Below are 23,236 nucleotides of genomic sequence, written 5' to 3' on the forward strand. Positions count from 1 at the left end.
GCTGTGGAGAGCAAGGTCAAAATCAACAGTCCCGTGTTGATTTATGCAGCTCTCGGTTTCCTGCTACTATCGTGCATCAAGGCGAGACATTAACACCGTTCATGAAGGCGAATGCGGATACTGTCACTGACTCTGGTTGGTGAGTTTAGCTCCTCTACCAGCCACAGCAGCAGTTAACCAATCTGAGAGAGCATTACATTTCTGACTGTAGCAGCTACAAAAACCTTTTCTTTCCAGTTCAAAAACTTTGATAAATCCTTTATCATTTATTTGTTCCTTTGCCAAACTTTGTTCCTTTGTTATTTTAGTAAATAAAGAGAAAAAGGACACAGCTATTTTAGAGGTGCACTTACTTTAATTATCTAATTTTTAACATGACCGGAAGAACAGTTTCATTTCCCCTTTTAAGAGTTATAGATGGCAAATTGTAAAACGTTGAGCGGCCAGCATGAACGGTTATTTAAGTCTGTGATATTTCCGGGGTGTCTTAAGGCTCTGACACACCAACCCGACGACCGAGCGTCAGCAGAAAGTGCCTCGGAACACACCGAAGCGATGCCGGCTTGAGCATACGTTCTGCGCATGCGTAATATGTCTCCATAACAGCAGGTGCTAATCTGTATTGTCACCCAAAAAATTAAAACCTGCAGCTGATTGGACGATCGCATCACGTGGGTCTGGCTTCTCCCGAATTTCAAAGCCAGACCATAATGGCGGCTCGTTCGGAATACGATCTCGTATTTTACAAAAATAGTTCACCGAAACGTATTTCTGAAAACATTTTAAGCGAGAAATAGCACTCCACCAATCAGATTGGTCATTGAGTCCGACTGCCCACTGGCCGATTCAACAAGTCAAATCGACCCCAAATGAAGGCCGATGGCTCCTCCGACTGACGACAGCACATAACACACCGAACAGACTCGAGTCACTGACCTCGCCAGACTGTCCGACGGCCGATAATCGGGTTGGTGTGTCAGCGCCTTTAAGTGTTGAATGGTCTAATGCGCCTACCATGTAACCACAATATCGTCGCTCAGAGTCTACCTGGTGGCCTTTGTTGCATGTCATTCCTTGCTCTCCTCCCATGACATCTACTATACTGTACTGTCGGCTATCAAAATCCCCCAAAATAGTCTTAATAAAACAAAAAAGTCATAATTCTAAAACCACTGGCTGTATTTTGACATATTTGAACGTTGTGAACCATGCCTCAGCCTTCAGATCTAGTACATCCAATAATAGACCTACATTCACACTCCACAGGAAGAAGTGGACTGATACCATTCCTTTGATTGTTTAATTGTGTTAAGAGGCTCTAAGAGGAACATATCTATTACAGGGAAAGAACTTGCACATGTGTCTGTCAGAGCAAAATTTGAAAGCTCAGGGCGTTGCTAACAGTAATGAAGAGACATACCACTCCCTTAACTTTAACCTTAACAACCCAGCCCAACTCTACTCAGATCTGGTTTATCAAGGTTTCTGATTGATGTTCACAAAAGTTTAAAATCACTGGCACGATCCTGTTATGACATCAAACTTGATAAACGAGTTTCTGCTTCGCTCTTTTGTTGTTTGCGGCAAACCCTTATATTAGACAAGCTCGAGTGAAGGAAGTGTTTTACTCGAAAAATTGACAAATTATTGCAGATTAATTATCTGACCGCTGAAACAATTAATGGACTAATTGTTTTTGCCCAATTTTTATATGAACTGTGAATTGTTGTCGCCAGTCAAAAGGAATTCATTAGGAACTGTGAAATATTCTGTTTGTAACCGTAGACAGTCATCAGTACACCGTTTTGACACGGACATCAGCAGTTAGTGTCAGCTGCTCCTCAACTGCTGTTAGTGGGGTCTGACATGTCCTCCGCTGGGAGCTATCATGTTAGTATTTTCTAAACGTATGAAAACTATTGTTTTTTCCCCCCTCTTCCATCAGTCCACATAACAGAAAGCTGTAATAATAATGTATAATTATTATGTATAATTATCATTATTAATAATAATAAGAAGAAGAAGACATGCCTTTATTCATCCTGCAAGGGGAAATTACAAATTACACTCTGTTGTTACAGTTACACACACATTTCACACAGGCCTGAAATACACCCAAATGCTACTTCAGGCCTATACAGGCACTAATGGAGAGATGTCATAGTGAGATGCGCGCCCCGAGCAGTTGGGGGTTCAGTGCCTTGCTCAAGTGCTCCTAGGCAGTGCAGTGAACTGGCACCTCTCCAGCTACCAGTTCACACTACGTAATTTGGTCCGTACGGGGACTTAAATCAGCTACCCTCCGGTTCCCAACCCAGCTCCCTACGGACTGAGCTACTGCCATCCCCATAACTATATAGGTATAGATATAGAAGGTATAGGTATAGAAGGAGATACATTTGGATAAAACTATACAAAACAGTGCTTTTTCTTTTCTTTTTCTTTTAGCTCATGATGTAAATTTCAAGCTAATTTTTGGGACATTTTAAAGGCTTCTGGTAATTTCATAGTATGTTAAAGGAACAATGAAGAACAGATGTATCTCTTTTTCCTGTGTTTGCCTGCTGTTTTGCCTCTTATTCAGCTTTCGATCTTAAATCCATGTTGCAGAAGTGATGAGTCAACAGCTGAAAAAGAGACCTACTTTAGCTCTCCTGCCTTTCTGTGTATCCAGGACAAACATAGTTGTGCTCTAGGTTCAATTTAGTTGTCTTGTTTTGACATTCAAAACATAAAACAAACAATTACACCCAATTAAGAACTTCCAGACATTTGTAAATTAAATAAATATATGCAATGTATTTTGGTTTTTTAGATTACCCTAGCTAATGAATGTATTTGGAACACAAGCAAAGGAGGCACACCCAAAACAAAAATAACTTTCAAATGTGGCGATGAACTAATGTAATCGTGTTCTTTTTCCGATGGAGCTTTGCTGTGAAGTTAAATATTTTATTTCTGTGCTGCGATTCGTCGAAGGTAAACCCACAATGTTATAACTTTTAAAAACCAGTAAAAATCTGTTTGCCAATCCCGTTTTGTCTGCTTGCGATATTGGATTTTCTTAAATATTTCTTAGAACTTTCAAACTTCACGCTTTGTGACTTTAAAATACAAACAATCAAAACAACCATATAAACCTATAATTTTCATATGTAACGTTTGAATAAAAAACAGGGTGGTTTCCTGTCTGTCCAGTGAGTAATTGATCGAATGTGGAAGTAAACTACATGACATCTAAAAACAAACCAATATGCATCAGAAGAAAAAGCCCTTATATCTGTCTGTCTGTTGGCCGCTCTGTTTGTTTGTATTGATACAAGATAAAGTTATAAAGTTAAAGTTTGCATGTATTATTACATATGAAGATCAGCATTGTGTATTTGAAATCCAAACAACAAAACTGACTAAAATAATCAATTTCAGATGTAACAGTTGAGTTGAATATGAAACAATGTGCTCTCTGTGCTCTAATTGGTGGAACATGGAGCTTAACTCTTAACATCTAAAAATGCAGCGAGACACATCAAAAAGGCCTTTCAAAGACAATCATTTTCTTGGGCACAGAGGGGGGAGATAATCACTGAAAGACGAGGAAGAAACGAGCATAATTAGTTTGACCACCATGTCATTTGAAACGGCATTAGCAATAACAAATCAGAAAACGATAAAGGATAAGATTTGTGTTTCATGGTAAAAATAATTGAAAATGAATTTGATGGTTGTCAGTGTGCATGTGTAGTGTGTGTGTGTGTGTGTGTGTGTGTGTGTGTGTGTGTGTGTGTGTGTGTGTATTTTGCTGGCAGTGAGACAGCTTAGCATGTGTAAATAGGTACATGCATACATATGTGCGTGTAAGCGAGGGAGAGTTAGTGAGTGGGTATTTGTGTGTAATCATGTACGTCAGGCCGTCATGAATGGTGTGTTTGAGACAGAGCGGAGTGTGGAGTTCCTCGGGCTGGACCAAATTGGAAACAGAAAAACAAACATTCCCTAGGAACCCCCGCTCTCCATCTCCATCTCCATCTCCTCCCCCCGCCCCCCTCCCTCGTCTGCCGGTTAGTGGCGCAGTCCAACCTGTCTGGGACAATGTAACGGTCTATAGTCGAACTGGACCACACACATTCGTGGAGGGGGGTCGGAGCGCAGGAGGAGGTGGCTGTGGTGGTGGTGGTGGGGGGGTATCTCAGCCGTAATGACAGTTGGAAAAACAGACAGAAGAAGCACATGAAAATAACAGAGAGCTCAGTGATGGATTGATGGGAAAGACTGATGGAGCGGAAGAAAAGTGAACCGGAGAGTTAAAAGTTGATGGACATGATATGTGCAAATGAGAGTTGTAACAGTGAGAGAAATAGAGAAATGGAGAATGAAAAAATGAGAAGTCATTGTGGAGAAATAAAGAAAAAAGAGGTAAGGAGAAAAACAGAGGGGCAGGGAAAGAGCGATTAAGTAAATGAGTAAGCAGCAGCTCGACTGAGTCAGAGCTCCACAGGGAAAATATTTAGTCACACTCACTCTTTAAGAAAAATAAAACTTCTCTCTCCCTTTTCTTTTCCTGTTGTGAGTACTACTAATGAGTAAGTCGCCCTCCAGTTATTCTTTTTTTTTTCTTTCATTTTTGAAGAAAGCATTCTTACTTTCTCTCAGCTGTAACAGCTAATGCTATTATGTGGTCAGTCGTCATTTTAATAACCTGAAGTGTGTGTGTGTGTGTGTGTGTGTGTGTGTGTGTGTGTGTGTGTGTGTGTGTGTGTGTGTGTACTGCCTGGAGAAAACATCACAATGACACTGAACAAGGTTACATGGAGACTTATGATAAGTTTTATCCCAACTTGTCTATCTATAACGTTTATATCCTCAAAAACACTGTTGCAACTTACTGTTTTAAAATGGGAGGGACTTTTAAAATGACTCATAGTGTAATACCAGTAATGACTCATAATGTGCTTTACTTTTCATGCCAGCAATCTTTTTTCTTCTCTTCTTTTCAAACAGCAGATATCCATTTTCAAATAATGACACACTCCAGTTCTCAAATAGCTGGTGTGCTAATTTTCTATCTATAGTCCAAACAAAGTCAGACTGCATGTGGATGGTCAGGACCACACTGAGCCAGGTAAACCGCTCAACAGGTATCCTAGGATATTAAATATGAAAATCCTTCCTTTGCATCCATGTCAGCTCTTTTGTTGTTTTGCTTATTTACTTTACATGTAAAGTAAATAAGCAGTAGTGCAATTTGTAGTGGCAATATAAAATGAATAATTCTGTTATGTCAAAAGGAAGTCTTTTTGATATACATACACACACACACACACACACACACACACACACACACACACACACACACACACACACACACACACACACAAAGAAGATAAACAGTGGTTTTATTAGCAAACAAGTTCCAAATGTAGACAGTAGTATAGTTTTGAAGTGTGTGTGTGTGTGTGTTTGTGTGTGTGTGTGTGTCTGTGTGTATGCACGTATACGCGCCCATGTGAGTGTACGTGTGCGTGGGGTGACTTGTCTTTTAGCCACCACTAGTATTCGCACACGCACACGCACGCACGCACACACACACACACACACACACACTAGACAGACTGACCCGAGGAAATGGCTTTGTATAAATACCGACTCAGATTTAGATTTGCGGTGAGAGGGAGAGAGAAGCAAGATGGATGGTAAGAAGAAGAAGGGGTGGCAGAGAGAGAGAGAGAGAGAGAGAGAGAGAGAGAGAGAGAGAGAGAGAGAGAGAGAGAGAGAGAGAGAGAGAGAGAGAGAGAGAGAGAGAGAGAGAGAGAGGAGTGGTACATACAGAGAGGGTTGGGTGATTTCTGTGGTTGGGGCAACAAAAAGGGGAACTGAGAACTGGAGAGTCTGACATTTAACACTAGCATTACCAAATAGGGAAAATACAATTGTCAATGGCCACAACCTCTGGAAACGTAATATGCAACAATGAATTTATTTATTAATTCCTGGAAATTTCTCGTTGATGACTGCTTTGTTCTGATTCATGAAGCAATCAATATTGAAATAATGAGTAAAAATTGTAGACATACAGAGAAAGAGAGAAGTTGTATGCTGGTGCCACTGGTTGCAACCACAGGCTGTAATTGTTTTCTAATTTGAAATAATTCTTTACGGTATTATTAGTGGCTTTTTTGTCACTGATTTATTGTCAGCACACTGTACTGAACACTATATTTACAATATTTTTAGCTGATTGAGTATGTACGTACTAGCAGCGTTTTTGTTATAGATGCCATTACACTGCACCAGGTCTATAATGCTCCCCTCCCTTCCTCACGGCTACACAAGCTTGTTGTAAGGAAGTGTTTGCTATTCATTGAACTCCCTTGAGTTTGGCCTTGCTCACTGCATGCTTTATAAAAAGGCGATGGTTCACAACTTTCAAACATTCCTTTCGTTAATTGCAGATTTTAGAGAAAAATATGAAAGAAAAAAAAATACTTTTGCAATAACAGGTTTCTTTATTTGAGAATAGCTTGTTGGTGCTTTCCCTTGTCAATGGCACACACATTTTGACGTTTTAAAATACATAATCAGTGGCTTGGCTTCATCCCGGGGCCTTAAAACAATTTTCACATGTGGAAGGCTTTGTCAGCTGTCAACTGTGGTGATAAAAAAAAATTGGGACAATTAGAGAGTTTGACTGGCTGGGGTTTTAGCAGGGCACTAAATAATTTGTGCGTATTGTACACCTTTGATCAACCATCAGTTTGGATGTCTTAAGTATGGACAACATTTCCCGTACACGTAAAATATGGACAAAATGTCTGAAGTCTGGCTCCAATATGTTCCAGTAAATGTTGCAGAATGTGCTTGTTTCTAACGCTATTTGTCTTTCTGTCATTTTCCAGGTTGTTAAGGTGATGGTGGACTCTGACAACTGTGACTGAGGACCTAAACCAGAACCAAAAAAATAAAAAAAGACTGGACAGCAAGAAGTGCAGCCTACATAATATTTTGAACACGGATCTACAACACACTTGATCAAACTCAAAGCTGCATTGCACAGCTGTTAAGCATAAGAGGAGCAACGGCCCTGGACCAAAGGTAGCCGATGCTACGTGGAGTTTAAGACCTTCTTAAACCAAAGTCAAAGAACGGACCTGTGTGGAGTTACGTGGACCTGATAAAGAAATGGAGGGATATTAGTTTGGGCCTGACGCCTGGCTTCTGCTTCCCATTATTGCGTGGAGTACGGAGGGACAGTAGCCGAACTGTTGGCTGCTGCTGGACGGACCGGCACGGCTTAGGGTCGAATCGAGCCGCTTCAACAGAGCTGATGCCAAGGCCAGGAGTCAGCCATGATGTTTTTATAACCTGATGATCAGCAGAGGTAAGACAGAAGTTGTTTTAATCCAGTCTTTTCTTTCCATTAATCCCTCTATATTATGGTTAATAATGTATACCCTCATTATCTCCATCACTGGGATTATATGACATAATAAATTTGACAAAATTAAATACTTTATTTAAAAGAACTTTTATTACCTTAACTATAGGCTATATGAGTTCAAAATTATAGTAGAATTTATTATCATGTGTTTAAATTAAATGTTTCCGTAAAAGGTGGGAGCATATACCTTTTTTATTGCATATTTTAACATACTTTTTGTGGTTATTATTTATTACCATCAATTGCTCAATTTGAGATCTATGTAATTATTGTTCATTAATTGATCTCTGTTTGTCGTATATCTATATTTATTTTAGCTCTGTTCTAATGTATGTAGATTAAACAATACATTACAACCTTACTAGGCTAAATTTCAAACAATTTCTTTTCGTTATTTTAGACAAAATGTGTGTGTGTGTGTGTGTGTGTGTGTGTGTGTGTGTGTGTGTGTTTGTGTGTGTGCGTATGTGTGCATTTTTGGTGTGCTTGTGGGGCTCAGTAGATTAGCGTTATTCTAGAATAGGTGCTGGGGAGAAGTAGTTTACTGAGACTAAATGACTGTTGATAAAACGGCGTTATGCAGAGCACGGTACTGGGAGAAGTGTTCTGAAAAGATGCTGTTAGTCATCACTGTTGGAGGAAGTGACTGTGTGTTAGCTGCTTTACTTGTGAGAGTGGAAAACTGTTTTTATGATTATTATCCACTAACCAAACCTTACCGCTCCTCCATTGTGCCTACTGCACCCCGGTTTAGTTAACCTCATGAGGAACAGAGCTCATTAGTTCCTTCCTTAAAGTTTAATGGTAGCAACTTGGTCAGCTGTTTGATCGGCTGGGTAAGATCATATGTACTTAGAGCAAAATATGTAAGTAATTGTTGACAGCCGTGTCTTGTTAAGTGAACCTATATGATTGTGTTGATTTTGCCTTGCAAATACTGACAACTTTTACTGCAGTGGTAAGCTAAATAAATACCAGTCAGAGGTGTAAACCTACCTAAAAGGATTGCTGGATTGGTAATAGCTATCGTGAGCCTGCAGTTACAGGATGATGTTGTATAACAGGACGTTATTTGACCTGCTAATTTAATGTAGATTAAGATTAGGATTAAGTGAGATTAAATTAGATGTAAGATCTTTATTTTATCCATTTGTTCGTGACGTCTTAAGTGTTCAAATTGAACAGGCCAGTGTTTTGTGTTGCTTCATGCATTTGAAAACGCACACTTTATTGCACTACAGGAAATGCAAAATGCATACCGTTGAGGTTATTGTGTAAGTGTGAGCTCAAAGGTGCATTGGTTTGTGGTTTAGAGTACATTAACTATAGCTGTGTGAATATTTTGCTTCTATTGAAATATTGCATATGTTGAACTGTCTGCCTTTATGTGTGTATGCGTGAGTCATTTCATTGAGTTATACTGTATGAGGAAAAATCCCTTTTGTGTGTGAAAGACAGAGCATGAGTTTGTATATTTTTGTAAAGTAAGCACTTGAGTTAATATAGTTGTGTAGCGTGATGTACTTTTACCACAACATATTTTGCTGAATCAGGGCTATTGTAAAGCTGTGCATTTAACACACACACACACACACACACACACACACACACACACACACACACACACACACACAACTTGTTTAGAACTTCTTCGATTGTTATCCTCTGTCATCAGTTGTACCAACGGGACACGCGTCGCACATACTGTGTTATCCTCCTACACCTGTGTCACCGCATGCTGAAGCGCTCTCTGACTGTTTCCTTTTTCTTTCTCACACACACTCATGTGCTTTTCTTTTTGCTGTCTCGGCACTTTTCATTGTGAACTGTTTCTGCCGAAAAAATTGTGAAACCACATTGTGTGTCCACAGTGAGTTTTCTGTAATAGAGGAAAGAGTTGGTTGAGTTGCTGTGGAGTTTTGCGAATGTATTTTTTCAGTGCTTTGAAACAAAAGTCCATTCACTCGAATTATATTGGGATAGTGACAGAAGTCTTTGAGAAGAATTTCCCAAAATCTCTTTTGTTTTTTTACTCTGTAAGCCCAAATCCCGTTAGTGCTAAGTGGGAAAGTGGATGTCATTGGGTGAGCTAACCTTTTAAGGGCAAATGCAGGGAGGGTTTCTGGCTTACTTTGTGTTCATGCTCACATGTGTGTGATCATTAGATGGTATCATTTGTGTTTCTTTAAAACTGCCTTAATTTCTGAATTTAAACTGAGCTTTGGTGTATTTTTATGAATGTCTGTTGTTTTAGTGTGTTTGTATAAATGATTAGTTCAATTCTGAGTTTATGGTCCTGGCCTTTTGCGCACATGAGTGCGGGCATATGTGCATGTGTGTTTGTGTGTGTTTGTGTATGTTTTTCATTATGTGGATTGGTGGCTTTGCTTGGTGATGTTATTCAGCAGGGCGGATTGCTTTGAGCTGCTTGATGCTTTTAGCTGTGGTCTGTGTTTGTGTGTGTCCAACTGTGTCTATGTATGTGTATGTTTGCATGCCATCAACTATGTATATGCACATGTGAATGTGCATGCATGCTTCTATGTGCATCTGTGTGTGTTGTGGTATTATGTAGTCTTTGATGTGCTAGTACAAGTCAGATTTGGCAGATTTTTTCAGAGTTTTAGAAAACTGAGGAATGTTGAGTAGAGACAATTCAGTCAGGCCCACAAGCAAGTTTGACTCTCATGCCACACACACACTCACACACACACACACACACACACACACACACACACACACACACACACACACACACACACACACACACACACACACACACATTACATTACTAAAACATCCAGGCATTTATATCAGTGATGTAGTGCCCCACAGATACTGTAAGTTTTGCTCCTCTGAGGCAGTTAATCCCCATGTGTTTCTTTTCTGTCAGTACATCCCTTTCTTTCTTTTTTTCTGTCACCCTCTCACCGTCTGTCTCTGTGTGTCACCCTGGATCTTCCTCACACATATAAACACCAAGAGTCACAGTAGAACCTGGTTTAGTATGTCTCATTGTATGTAAGCTACCTGTTGACCTATTTGCATAAAATGGGTCAACAGGTAGTTCATTGTGTATTTAATGAGCTCATCTTCTTACAACTTTACAGCAGGCTGTGCCGCAATGACACACACACACACACACACACACACACACACACACACACACACACACACACACACACACACACACACACACAGATATTTGTGTCAGTGTTTCATACCCCATTCATCATTCCGTACAGAGGGCATCAAACCTTTGCCCCTTCTACACACACGGCAGGTTTATTCTTTGTCGCCCAAAATCCCAAACAACAATTAATTCTAATAAATTCCAATTAAGGCTTACTAATTATGCTGACAAAGATTAATAAAGGAGGTGTCGCCAGCTGTCATGGCAATTAATGACTTAATTTGTTGGTTTGTAAATGATCGACTTGTTTAAAGGGCACAGAATCAATCAAAGATCAAAGTGACAGGTGTGTGTGTGTGTGTGTGTGTGTGTGTGTGTGTGTGTGTGTGTGTGTGTGTGTGTGTGTGTGTGTGTGTGTGTGGGTCATGCTCTTTATGTGTCTGTTTACATTCTTGTGTTATAGTTATTTGTAACTATATGAACTTGAGGTGGCAGGCTTTGATGTGTTTTATACCACAACCTAGGTATATTAGCCTGAAAATTGCCTAATCAACTACCCGAGTAGTAACATTTTCCATACCCAACAACGGCTTCACTTTGTCCAGACTCATGCCAAATTCATGTTGAATGACTTTACATTGGGCCCTGTCCATGGAGCACATATGTCCCATTCTCTGCCCATATCGGCCCCAAGTTTGCAGTCCCAAAACCTTGTCAAATCTGGCAACCATATATGGACCAGGCCTGCTTCACGTACATTCACCCAACTTGGCTTCTAACTTTCCCTGTGGTTTATAATCAGTCTGTATAATGTTGCAGAAACTCGTTAGCCAATATTAGCCTGCAGCTTATAGTATGTCTTATAGCATAGCCTGGATAAGTTAAGGCAGTACACTTATACAGAAAATGTGTATCACTCAATTCATTTCCAGACCCAAAGTGATAGAACAGAAAGATAATTGTTAAAAAAGTAGGCCTAGTACATACATTTAATTTAAAAACAAAACATTAACTGTGTCTTTTTTATAAAGAGAAAGTGAATAGAGAAGTTGCTTTGACACAATGTTGGCACCTGTTTGACCCTGCTATCAATGCAACAGGAATCGTTTTATTGAATTTTTACTTAAACACCTTTGAAATGCACTTGCTCCTCCCATCCACCTGTTAGTGCAGTTTGTCTCTAGGGACAACTTTACACAGTCAAAACTGGCTGGCATTTGTTGGCCACTTTTGATTTTCCACCGCTGGTTTTCAAGGGTGCTTTAATGGGAAAAATCCATTAATCAGATTAAGAACCGTTACTAGGCAAAGCAGGGGCAATGACCCAGCCTAGTTTTCAGAGGTTCTACCAATGTATCTTCCTCCGTTTCTGTGTTTGTAGCAGGGTTGGGGTTGAAATCCATTAATCAGATTAGGTTAGCAACTGACCACATAGCTAGAGACCAGACCCCAACTAGTGGTTCAGTATTTCAGCATATATTACCACAGAATTATACTCCAAGCATGTTCCTGTGTGTTTGTGTGTGTCTGAGTCAGAGGTTCAGTGGTATGTAAGTCTATGGACCCGTCTGAGCGTGTGTGTGCAAGTCTGTGCATATGTGCGTTGGAGTCTATATAGGCTATGTATGTATATGAGACACCAACACAGTTGAGTAAATTTACTATTTAAGGATGTTTCCTTGTGTGTGAGGCTACCTGTTTGTGTTTGTGTGTATGCAGCTTGCGTGTGTGCCTTTGTCTGGGTGTGCGGAGATGTGTGTGTGTTTTAGTTCAGTTTGGCTGCAACAGTGTGTTGTAGCCAAGTGAACAAGTGTTAACAAGCTCTGTGCAGACTGTATTTATTTAATCCATATGCTGGTGAACTATACAGCTGTGTGCTGCTCCTGGTATGTCTGGAAGGAAAAATCACTCTGCAATCGCAGCCTTGTCTGAGGTACATACATTATTGCCAAGTCAGCCAACTTAAAGGAGCACTTTGCTGATATTCAAAAGGTTCTACTATTAGTCATATGGGATGTCATGCCTTTATTGGCCATACTGTACCACTGTAACAACTTTCACCATTCACTTATATATACATATCCTGACATCATCGAAAGAGTTTGACTGCCAGATTTCAATTATACCTGTATGGTGGCTTTTATGGATTATTTCACATTTTAGTGGTTCCAGTCCACGCCTGAGAAAATGCAACAAAGACAGGCAGTCTAAGGCTGCTGCTGATGGTGCTTCTGCCAGTTAGGCAGCACCAGCTCCGCTACCCGAGACGATAAAGACAGAGCTGCTGGGAGCTGACAGGCTAGCAGCCAGCGCAAGCAGGTAAAACAGCCAATCTGCCTGGCATAATCAGCGCAACTTGCCAGAACAATATAAACAGAGTAGCTGGGGGCTGACAGATAGTTCCAACTGGTAGTTTTTTTTCAGATCCAGGTACCCACCAAAGCCAAATACAAGCGAGGCAGTCACCACGCTGCAGTGAGTTTCACAGTAGACGGCTGCTTGTGTTTGACTGTGTTGCCAATGCCAGTGTAGAGGGAGAACTGGTGTGTGGAACAATGTGGGCACAAAATTGTTGAAGATAAACAGGAAGAAACGAGCATTGCCCACAGGAACAAGAGAGATGTCGGCTGAGGTGGTGAAAAATTGAGGTTATGCTTACTACTCACTTACCTAAGCTTCTCACAACAGTCATAGGTGATCCAGCATGTCTTTCCATTGAAAAAGGTTTATGATCTGTCTAGTTAGCCATCTTAAAGACATTTTCTTGCTTAATGCTTTAGAACAATTTATGTGTTTATAATAACCAAATTTAATATACATTGCATGTTTTGCCATCATCCTTATAGTTACACTAATTCCGTATGTAGCACATTATATGTTAAATAGTATAAAGTTTCTTACCTCTTTTCACGAAAGGAAGTTTTGATCCCAGTGAGATGGCTCAGTGTTGCTCTCTTTTTCTCTGCATCATGTCTTACAGAAGTCACTTATTGGGTCTAAATGAATCAGTGCTAAGTAAGTCGACCTGGAAAATCGGAAGTTCTTGACTCCAGCTGCTTTGAGTCCCTCGGATACGTTTGACTGAAATAACAAACACTGTTGAATTTTACTCCTGAATCCTTTCAGAGCCAATTGTCAGTAATAGAACATGAAACATTCCATATTGTTAAGAATATTGGAGGACCTGCTGTGTCTTTGACTACCAGACGAAAAAGGGACATTAAGAGATTGGCAGAGAAATTGATTTAAATACCTTCACAGAAAATAAAGCTGTGACTTTTTTTAAAACACTAGTACAGTGGCCCGTTGAAAATGTGCCTGTTTGGAACGGGCCGATTGCTTGGCCTGTGGTATTGCTGCTTGTAGAATTCTTCAAAATCAAATTGTACCCCAAAATTACTAAAAGAAGGACCCCAAACCACTTAATATGCAACTCCACTCTATAGCCTACTACTGACTTACTGATTTACCTGATCGTTAACCAGCAGAGGTGTTCATTTCCATACGGTTAACGGTGAAGTAGGGGATTTGATTCACGGGGGTATTTTGGCGAGGGTAATGTTATTCTTTAGCAGTAGAATTAATTAACCCGACCCAGGGTGAGTCTGAGGAAAACTGATGAGTCTGCCCGGTTCAGCTCTGAGATTTTCTCGCATTGCACAGCGCTGTGAAGGAATAATCTCCGAGATTACGTTATGTTCTGCCTCTGGTTAGTGGTGAATGTAGGCTACAGCTCACAGCAACTTAATACTATACAGTGTTGGCAAATGGCTTTTTATTGCATTTCTTCTTAGCGAAATAATAGACACTGAAAAGCATAGGGCCTTTTTTTCGCCAACCTTATTCCACACAACAGTTGCGATGTTCCTTTCAGCTATCTGCTCGTGCTCCAGGAAAGTGGAGAAAAGTGAGTTGGTATAGCCAGCAATTAACGTTGGAAGAACAAAAAACTGTTAATTACTTCTAAAGTGTTGGCAATATACCATATTGATAGACATGCTAAGAAGGACAGCACTGAATTGAACTGTGAGTAAGAGACATGGAGAGAGTTATGGTGATCTCAAGGCAGACTTAATAAGGAAGTGTCTGTGCTTTGTTTAGTTAAGATCTGCTGAAGTTTGGCATGTGATTCTGCTTCAGATGTCTGCTGTCTGAGTTGCGTTTATGTAATTTTTTTAATGTATTTGTAATTGTTGTTATTGTTTCTTGTCTCAAATGTTGGATGTTTGTCAATCACTCATTGTGATTTTATTCAGGCTAATGCAGCTTTTTAAATCTCAAGGGGGGTGAAGGCAATCCATGGTAAAACTAGAGTAAGTGAAGCGTAGTTGCTCAGTTTTGACTTACAATCAGCTCTGCCAGGTGTTTATCTTGCTGATAGAAATATATGCCTCTAATTATACTTTTTTAAGTCCATGTGTGCTATACCAACATTCTAATGGTAGTATAGTAAGCTGTCATCATAGTTTTTACTTTATAAACTTTTAATACGTCTAGCCAGTCACTGCAGATCCCTGATCTAAGATACATTTTCCATCTACTGTAGGAGTGGATGTCTTGGGCACACATATTTCACTTTGGGAGTCTAGAGCAGGTGTTGATAGACATACCATTCAACTTACTTTTTCATAGTTTTTTGTTGATAGCATCATGATCTAATGCCAAACAAGTGAAATATTAGCAGTTATATTAGTCAGGATAACTGGTCAGGCTCAATTCTGTGGGGCTTCCAGCTTTTCGCAGATATCTGCCCCAGCTGCTTAACGGAGCAGATTTACAACTGCCTCTGTTGGAATATTAAGTTGAATACCTACTTTTAGACTGGGGAAAATAACTAACCTCTCTAATGGATAAGTGCCCTAGAATGCTTAATGCTGTGTGTGTGTGTGTGTATGTGTGTGTATGTGTGTGTGTTAATCTCCATGGCAGATTCGTTGCCATTAGTGCACTACTGAACAAGGCAGCAATTCATTCAGCAGGTTTAACTGTCTGGTGTGTGTGTGTGTGTGTGTGTGTGTGTGTGTGTGTGTGTGTGTGTGTGTGTGTGTGTGTGTGTGTGTGTGTGTGCGTGAGTGTGAGAGAGAAATCTGTGTGTGTGTGTGGCAGGTTTCTAAGTGCAGAGTGTGTGTTGTTTTAGAGAATTGTTTCCGTGCGCCTGCCTGCACCATATGGCCCAATGTGGAAAAAGGCCCCTTTAGGGGTCTGTGTGTATGGGAGTGTGTGTGTGTGTGTGTGTGTGTGTGAGAGAACGTGTATTTGTGTCTATGAATGTGTGTGTACAGCGGTCTGGTCTGCCCAGGGTGAAGCTGTAAAAACAAAAACGTCTTGAGAAAAAGAGACTACATAGCCGTAGTGATGTCAAAAACACCATTTTCTCTCTCTCTCTCTCTCTCTCTCTCTCTCTCTCTCTCTCTCTCACACACACACACACACACACACACACACACACACACACATACAGTTACTGTTTTGCAGTTCTTTTTTTTTTCTTTTATTTAATTTCTTATTATTTTGTTTCTCTGTTTTTTTCTTGTGTCTTATTGGCAAGACTAATGCATATTTTTACTCAAATTATCACTTTCTATTTCTACTTTGATAATTACTTTCTTTCTCAGCAATGTTATTGTTTTTCACCACTCTCTTGTCATTTCATTCTGTTTTCTTTTTTGTCTTGTTCTCAAATTGGTGAAATTAATCACTTTACATTTTCTTCCAGTAATCACTTTCTATTCTCTTCTTGTTTTTCATTCGTCTGTTATGTTTTTCACTTGTCGTTTATTTTGTCTAATTGGCGTAAACCTCAGGGCTGTGGTAATGACTTCTGAGGTTAACGAGCTTCTGCTAACAATCAATCACTCACTCACTTTCACACACTTTCACAAACACAGGCGCAATCACACACACACACACACACACACACACACACACACACACACACACACACACACACACACACACACACACACACACACACACACACCGTCACTGGAGAAAATCAAATATCATATTTTTTTTTTACCAAAAACACCAATGTCAATATTGCAACGATATTGTAGGTTTGACTTTTGGTGCTTCACAAAATATTTACACAATCAGAGTTTTGATAAATAATCACCAATAATAGGCATACAATGACTAAGTGGGTAAAGGCATATAAGAGAACAGCTAGAACAGTCTGGTTAGTTTAGAAAATCGCATCAATTTACTGTAATGCAGCCTGTAAAACCAGGAAAAGACAAAATTTGTGTCATATCAAGATATAACGATATTAACAATTTAGATGATATCTACTCTCATATATCGATGTGGATATAATATCGATATATTTCCCAGCCCTACTACTACACACACACACACACACACACGCACAAACACACACACACACACACACAACACACACACACACACACACACACACACACACACACACACACACACACACACACACAAAGGCGTGCACACAGACATGCACACACTTTTGAGACTGCCTTACAAAATCTGCAAGCTGTCACATTTAATTCATGAAGCTTGCTTAACTTTGAGTGTTGCATCTGAAGTTAAATGAGCATTTGCAAGAAAAAGAAAAAGCCAATTAGACTAAGGTGTGACATTTTAATAAATGAGTTTATTGACAGGAGAGAGTGATTGTTACGGCTTTGACCAACTTTTTTTAAAAAGGAAGATTCTTTATGAAACTGGCTCAATAACTCCCCCACTCACAAACCCACTTATTTATATTTTGCAGCCGCATGAAAAGTCAAACCATTTAAGACCAGAAAATGTAAGGTGTCAGCATACTACAATCTACACAGCAGGACAGTCAAATCATCACGTCTCACCCTTCCTTGAGATTGCAGACTTTGCATAAAAACATAAGGTGACAAGTTAACTATGACTCCCAAGGTCATCCAGTCACAAAACTCAACATTTTAAATTAAATATTAAAAGCAGCGCTAATGGCAGGTGAAAGCTGAAAATGACACTGTTGCGAAGACTGTGATAACACATTCTGCAGCTCAAATGAATTCAGTTTTGCATACGGGGTCAATTTTGATGAAAGTGGTAACAATTGCACAACGTTCTGTTCACAACTGCAATGACAAAGCAGTTTTTATTAGCTCCAGCTTTGATTTGCGCCTCTGACTGGCTTCTTCTTCATAGCAACGATGGCTGAGTTTCATCGGCGTTGTAGTATTTAGAGCCATCCGCCATGCCAAACTGATGGGGATTTCTCAGATGCAAAGCTGAAATAATTAAAACTAGTGGTCATAACATAAACCTATAGCATTGTCCAGGAGACATTTTGTGTTTCTATGTGAAATAACTTGAACAATATCAATAAAAGAAAAAATGTATATGGAAAGTCAGATTAGAGAAAATACAGTTTCTTCCAGTTTAGAAATGTACTTAATTGCCTAATTTCATTGCTGCTACCAGGAACATCAGTCATCATTTCATTTTTGGGCTGTCTTAGATGATATTACGTTGCAAAATCCCTTTTTCAATATGTACCCTGATGCAATAATAACAGTCACAGAGGGAACAACCTTCCCTGTATTCAAAAGGAAGTTGATGTGATTGTACTGGTGTATGACCAGAGAACATCAGCAGTGTTTGAATATATATATTACATCTCACTTTAAATACTTTGAGTATTGCGTTGTCATTAGAAAGCTATACTGCCTGTCAGCATGAAGCCCTGTAATAACACAGGTGTCTAACACCTCCATCTGGCTGGTCTTTTTCAAACTTCCCTTAAATTCTGCAATAGATTAAGGATTTCCGACGTATAGATTTGAGATGCTAAATTCCACTAAGCTTTATTGATGACTGGAGTCTGACTTGAGTCCTGACTGCAGTCTCCTGCTAGTTCTCCTGGTGTGAACTCTGCTTTAATCTCTCTTTCTCTCTCTCCTGCTCTCTCTGGTATCTTGATATGGTCTGTGTTCTGCCGTGACTTTTAAACATTTACATTTCTGCTTTCAAGTGCTGTTTATATATGGCTCTTATCTGCTATCTAACACACGAAAAACACAAGAGCATTCAGACAGGGACGGACGGTGAATCAAACCTTTAGTCGTCCTGACAGCAACACTGTTGCTATGTCCATAATAGGACAGGAGGAGAGAGAAAGAGGAAGGCCGTAAGAGAAATAGTGCCACATAGACAGAAGAAGGGGGGAGGCAGATCATTTGCCACCAGAGTGTTTTGTGGTGAGGTGACTTGAGGCGTGGAACTTTGGTGACTTTAGCTCACAGGCTTTTTTTGCGATTCTCCATTGATCCCCTGTAGTCGTAACCTGACTCCGCCAGATCGATTGCTTCGCATTTGCTCGGCATATCCATCTGGGAACTTTCCGTTGGAGAACTTTTGGGAAGGGGTGGAAATACTGGTTAGCTGATTGGATGAACCATCTGTTTATCACCTATGTTGGTGATAGACGGGCCAAATCAACCAATCAGATCCACGAAGCGTATGAAAATACAACCACAAGCCCGCCCCTGCTGGTGCAGGCAAAGCATAGCTCGTTAGCTCAGCATGCAAGCAACATGTCGGTAAAGGAGATTTGGCGTTTGTGTAACGAGAATTTAGGAATAAAAGGCACCATTTCAGGTTCCCGGACCATATTCCAAAAGAAGGATCCAAGAGAAAAAAAGCATTAGCGAGCGGCTAACAGAATTAGGGCTACCGCTGTCTGAAAATACTGGTTAGCTGATTGGATAAACCATCTGTCTATCACCACCTAACCCACCTCAAAACCAACGCTGATTGGCCCGGTCGTTTGGCTAACGGCTCCAAATTTTCTCTGCCTCAAGATGCCAGACTGATCTGCGAGTGGAAAACTGGAGCTCGCGAGATCAGGACGGTCTCACGAGGCTACTGTAGTCGAGCCTCCGCTACAGAACAGCACTCCTGGGACTGGTAGGGATTCGGTGTCTTGTTCAAGGGTGCAGGGGGGGATTCCTACAGTCACAGGGGAAATAACTTGACCTTCTGGTTGAAGGTTGCTCTAGTCTTTAGTCACTCTGCCACCCTGTCCTGCTACCCTTGGCTTGTGTGAGTGTACGCTTCACTAAAAAACAAAGATGCCAGGCTGAGACCCCTCTGTAGGACAGGACAATACAGGACCCAGGGTTGTACACTATGCATACAGATGTGGTTATATTAGTGGCTCCCAAAATGTCATCTTGAATGTTTGTTGCAAATTTCATGGCAATCCATCCAACAATTGATGAGACAATTCATTAGGCTCGATCCTCTGGGGATCATGCATGTCTGAACAACATTTTATGGCAATCAATCCAAAAGTTTTTAAGATATTTTAGTCTGGACCAAAGTGGTGGGCTGACTGACCGACAGAGAGCCAGGCCTTAGAGCCATGCCACTGATAAGTCCACATAGGTTTTTTTGTTGCAAAAACAAGTTTCCTGAACCCTAACCAGAACTGCACCAGGTTAAGTGGTCAGCTTCTAAATTGACTTGGAGTAGGTCACTGAGTCTGTAACAACTCTAAAAGCGCTCCTCACAGCTGATTCTGACCTCTGACCTTTGTTTTATTCTACAGTAAAAGAAAAGACAATTCTACCGTAGAGGTAGTATCACATCAGACAGGTATACTTTTTTATTTCATCCTTTAGTGACACATTGTCAGATTGGTAGAAATCAACAATGTATTTGTTGTTTGACAGCAGTGATCTGTTTTTTGTTTATTGAGGATGGTTGAATGTATTGCTTCAGTGAGATTTGTCAATAATTGCAGGATGATAGGGCAAGGTTGGCCCATGGAGAAGGAGAGTGATTGATAGAAAGCCTTGTTACAGGGAAATTAATGTGAGATATAAGAGAGGGGGCAATGCAGAGAGAGAGAGAGAGAGAGAGAGAGAGAGAGAGAGAGAGAGAAAGGAAGGAAGGAAGGAAGAAAATGACACATAGGTGGAAAGAATCTCATCCCTGCTTCTGTCTCACACTGGCTCTCTTTCTTAGGCTCTGGCACATTTGCACACTTTAACGTACACACACACACACACACACACACACACACACACACACACACACACACACACACACTGCTTATCTGTCCAAAGAGGTTCAAAGTAAAGATTCACGAATCGTGTGTGTGTGTGTGTGTGTGTGTTCCGTCTGATTCTTATCATACTGTTTGACTCAGAGCTGCTTTTAAGGCAATGAATTTACATCTTGTCCACTTTCTGTCTCACCGTCTCTTCCCTTTCGGGCTGTCTTTCTAAATCTCTCCAAGTCTCTTGTGTATTAATTTCTTTGTCTGTCTGTCTGTCTGTCTGTCTATAGCCCACGCAGGTAGTTTGTTGTATTCTTTGTTGAGATTATGCCGGTGTAAATTTGTATTCAGAAAAATGCTTGTTTGACAGGTTGAAAGACAACAGATAACATTTTTGCCATGAGAGAAGGAGTTTATGTCCTTCCCGTCTCTTTGTCGGTTAACATTATACAGTATGTCAGCTTCAGACAGGTTTGGTTAAAATTTTGGGCTTTTCCCCCCCACCTGATCAGTTGATTATACTTGAGAGGGTGTGATGTCTCAGACCTTTAGGTCAGATACCAAATAGCCTTGATATTTTCAGTGTAAATCAACCCCAGAGGATTAAGAACTTGAGTTTTAGTTTTGCATGCCTTTGAGTTTTTGAATTGTTGCCAGAATTGTGGTTTGTTATGTTTGACTCATGCATAACTTGAGCGTAATGGTGCCATCAAATACGAATATTACATACAGATAATAGGTAGTGACATACCCGAAAGGCAGCTAGAAGGGAACAATCTATTTTACCTCTGGCTAATTTCCCCATTGATGCCCTAGTATATTTGACATTTTTCAATACACTATCCGTGGTTGGCTGCAGAGCTAAGAAACATTTTCTAACATGCAGAAGACACTTTCAGCTGTCAAAAATTGAACATGGAAAAATGGAAGATAGTCTTAGCGTAGCACACCTAGGGTATGCAGTTTTTGTTTTATCATTCATCAGCAGCGTAGATCAGAGAGAGATTAGATAGAAGAATAAAATGAGATGAAAAGAAGGGAGGGGCTGAGTATAAAATAAGAGATGAAAGGATTTAGGGTGTAGTAACAGTTAGATAGGTTTAAGCACTAAACTCTGTGTTTGTGCGCGTCCATGCTTGTATTTGTCTGTATGTGTGTGGATTTTCAAGGGTGTACCAGCAGTTAGATGGGTGTGAGAACTAAGTATGACATGCCTTTGCTCTTATTACTGATCCACACCTGAATCTCTTGTCAATCTTTGACCTACTTAAGGTGTTCTGATCTAGCACACCCTTAAAGTAGGCTGATAAGTTTGGACAGAGCAGGCAAGCTAGGGTGTGTTAAGCATTGTCTTTTTCAAATGTGACCATGTCATTATTTTGAGACCTGGTCGGCTGATTGCTAACACATATTGGATATCCACAAATGGGAATGGCAAAGGCCTTCCACAAATTCTGCTAATGTCTTTGGAAATCGAGTGCAAAGATTGTCCAATCCTCTGAGTGATAAAACCTGTCTTTTTTTTTTTAGACTTATCTTTAAGCTTTTGCAGCTGACAGACATTGTAAGTTGCTATCTTTTATATTCACAATCCTAATTACTACATTTGACCGATAAAGTAAATGTACAGGAATATTGAAAGGAGATACAGAGACACGTAAAGGGCTGGTTTGACCACAGCGGCTCACGGCATAGCTGCGTTCTTTTTATTAGATCTGTATCTGTACACAGAGTACCAGTAATCCTACATGATGATGAATGCTGCATTTATTAGACAAGTCAGGCGTAATGCTGTGTCTGCCCCCAGGTCACCTCCTCAATATTATTATACAAGTAACATCAGTAGGCAGTTATCGATTATGATCCGTCACTGCAGCGATGTAGAATCGTCCAGGTCCTCATCGCGATGCATCGATGCAATGCCCCTAGTAAAAACCTAACTGAAGTCAAAGGGAATTTCCACAGCAGGTGTTTACAGGGGGCTCATTTGCATGACACTGCTTGTTCTTTTTTTTCACTTATTATCCAAAGTGCATTGCTGAGGGGATGCCAGCGCCTGCTCCACAACACACGATTAAGGGTCGATAACATTCTGTCGATATTTCAGTCAGAGGACCCGTCTCAAGACAGCACTCCCTGAATAATAGCCACCCTCATCCCACTTACAAAACCTCTGCTCCTCTGTCCTCCATAAAATCATCCAGAGCACCCTGAGACAGATAATCACAGTGGATCAATTACAGTTTATCATGTTGAGAATGCAGAATTAGATCAAATCAGGTCAGTGCACGTTACGGTTGCCTTCTTTGTGTGTATAAGCAGTTGTGTAGAAACTAATTGTAATCTGAAGTTACCAACTCATTCTGAGTGCTATGGGAATGTTATCTGCCCTTAAAGCCAAAGAGCATTACTGTAAAACAGGTCAACTTTGAAAAACAACATTCAATAATTGATTTTCCGTCCTCGCCAAATTCTTTCAATGGGCAGTTTATTATTTACTAACGTTTATCAGGGATATTTTTTATCTTGTCTTGACCTTTTACCTTAAAAATACAGAGGAGCATACTGCTCTTTGCCTTTGTAGTGTTGAGTAGTAATGTCAGACATGTTTGGTTCTGTGGATGAAACTCAGCCGCCGTATCTCAGTACT

At 40.3% G+C, this 23,236-nt stretch overlaps 1 protein-coding gene across 5 annotated transcripts in view; it reads left to right on the forward strand.

Annotated features, from left to right (window-relative positions):
* The window catches only part of trps1 (trichorhinophalangeal syndrome I), a 127,316-nt gene that overhangs the window by 14,370 nt on the left and 89,710 nt on the right, over positions 1–23,236 (forward strand). For 3 of the 5 annotated variants that reach the window (XM_028597122.1, XM_028597123.1, XM_028597124.1), the window contains exon 2: positions 6,894–7,375. In XM_028597122.1, the coding sequence (XP_028452923.1) occupies positions 7,363–7,375 (13 nt within the window). In that variant the 5' untranslated portion in view covers positions 6,894–7,362. Of the gene's footprint in view, positions 1–4,525; positions 4,581–5,034; positions 5,120–6,893; positions 7,376–23,236 lie in introns of those variants that run through there. The other 2 variants (XM_028597125.1, XM_028597126.1) reach the window with 2 other exon arrangements.

Source organism: Perca flavescens, chromosome 14 (genome assembly GCF_004354835.1).
Source record: "Perca flavescens isolate YP-PL-M2 chromosome 14, PFLA_1.0, whole genome shotgun sequence".
Lineage (NCBI taxonomy): Eukaryota > Metazoa > Chordata > Actinopteri > Perciformes > Percidae > Perca > Perca flavescens.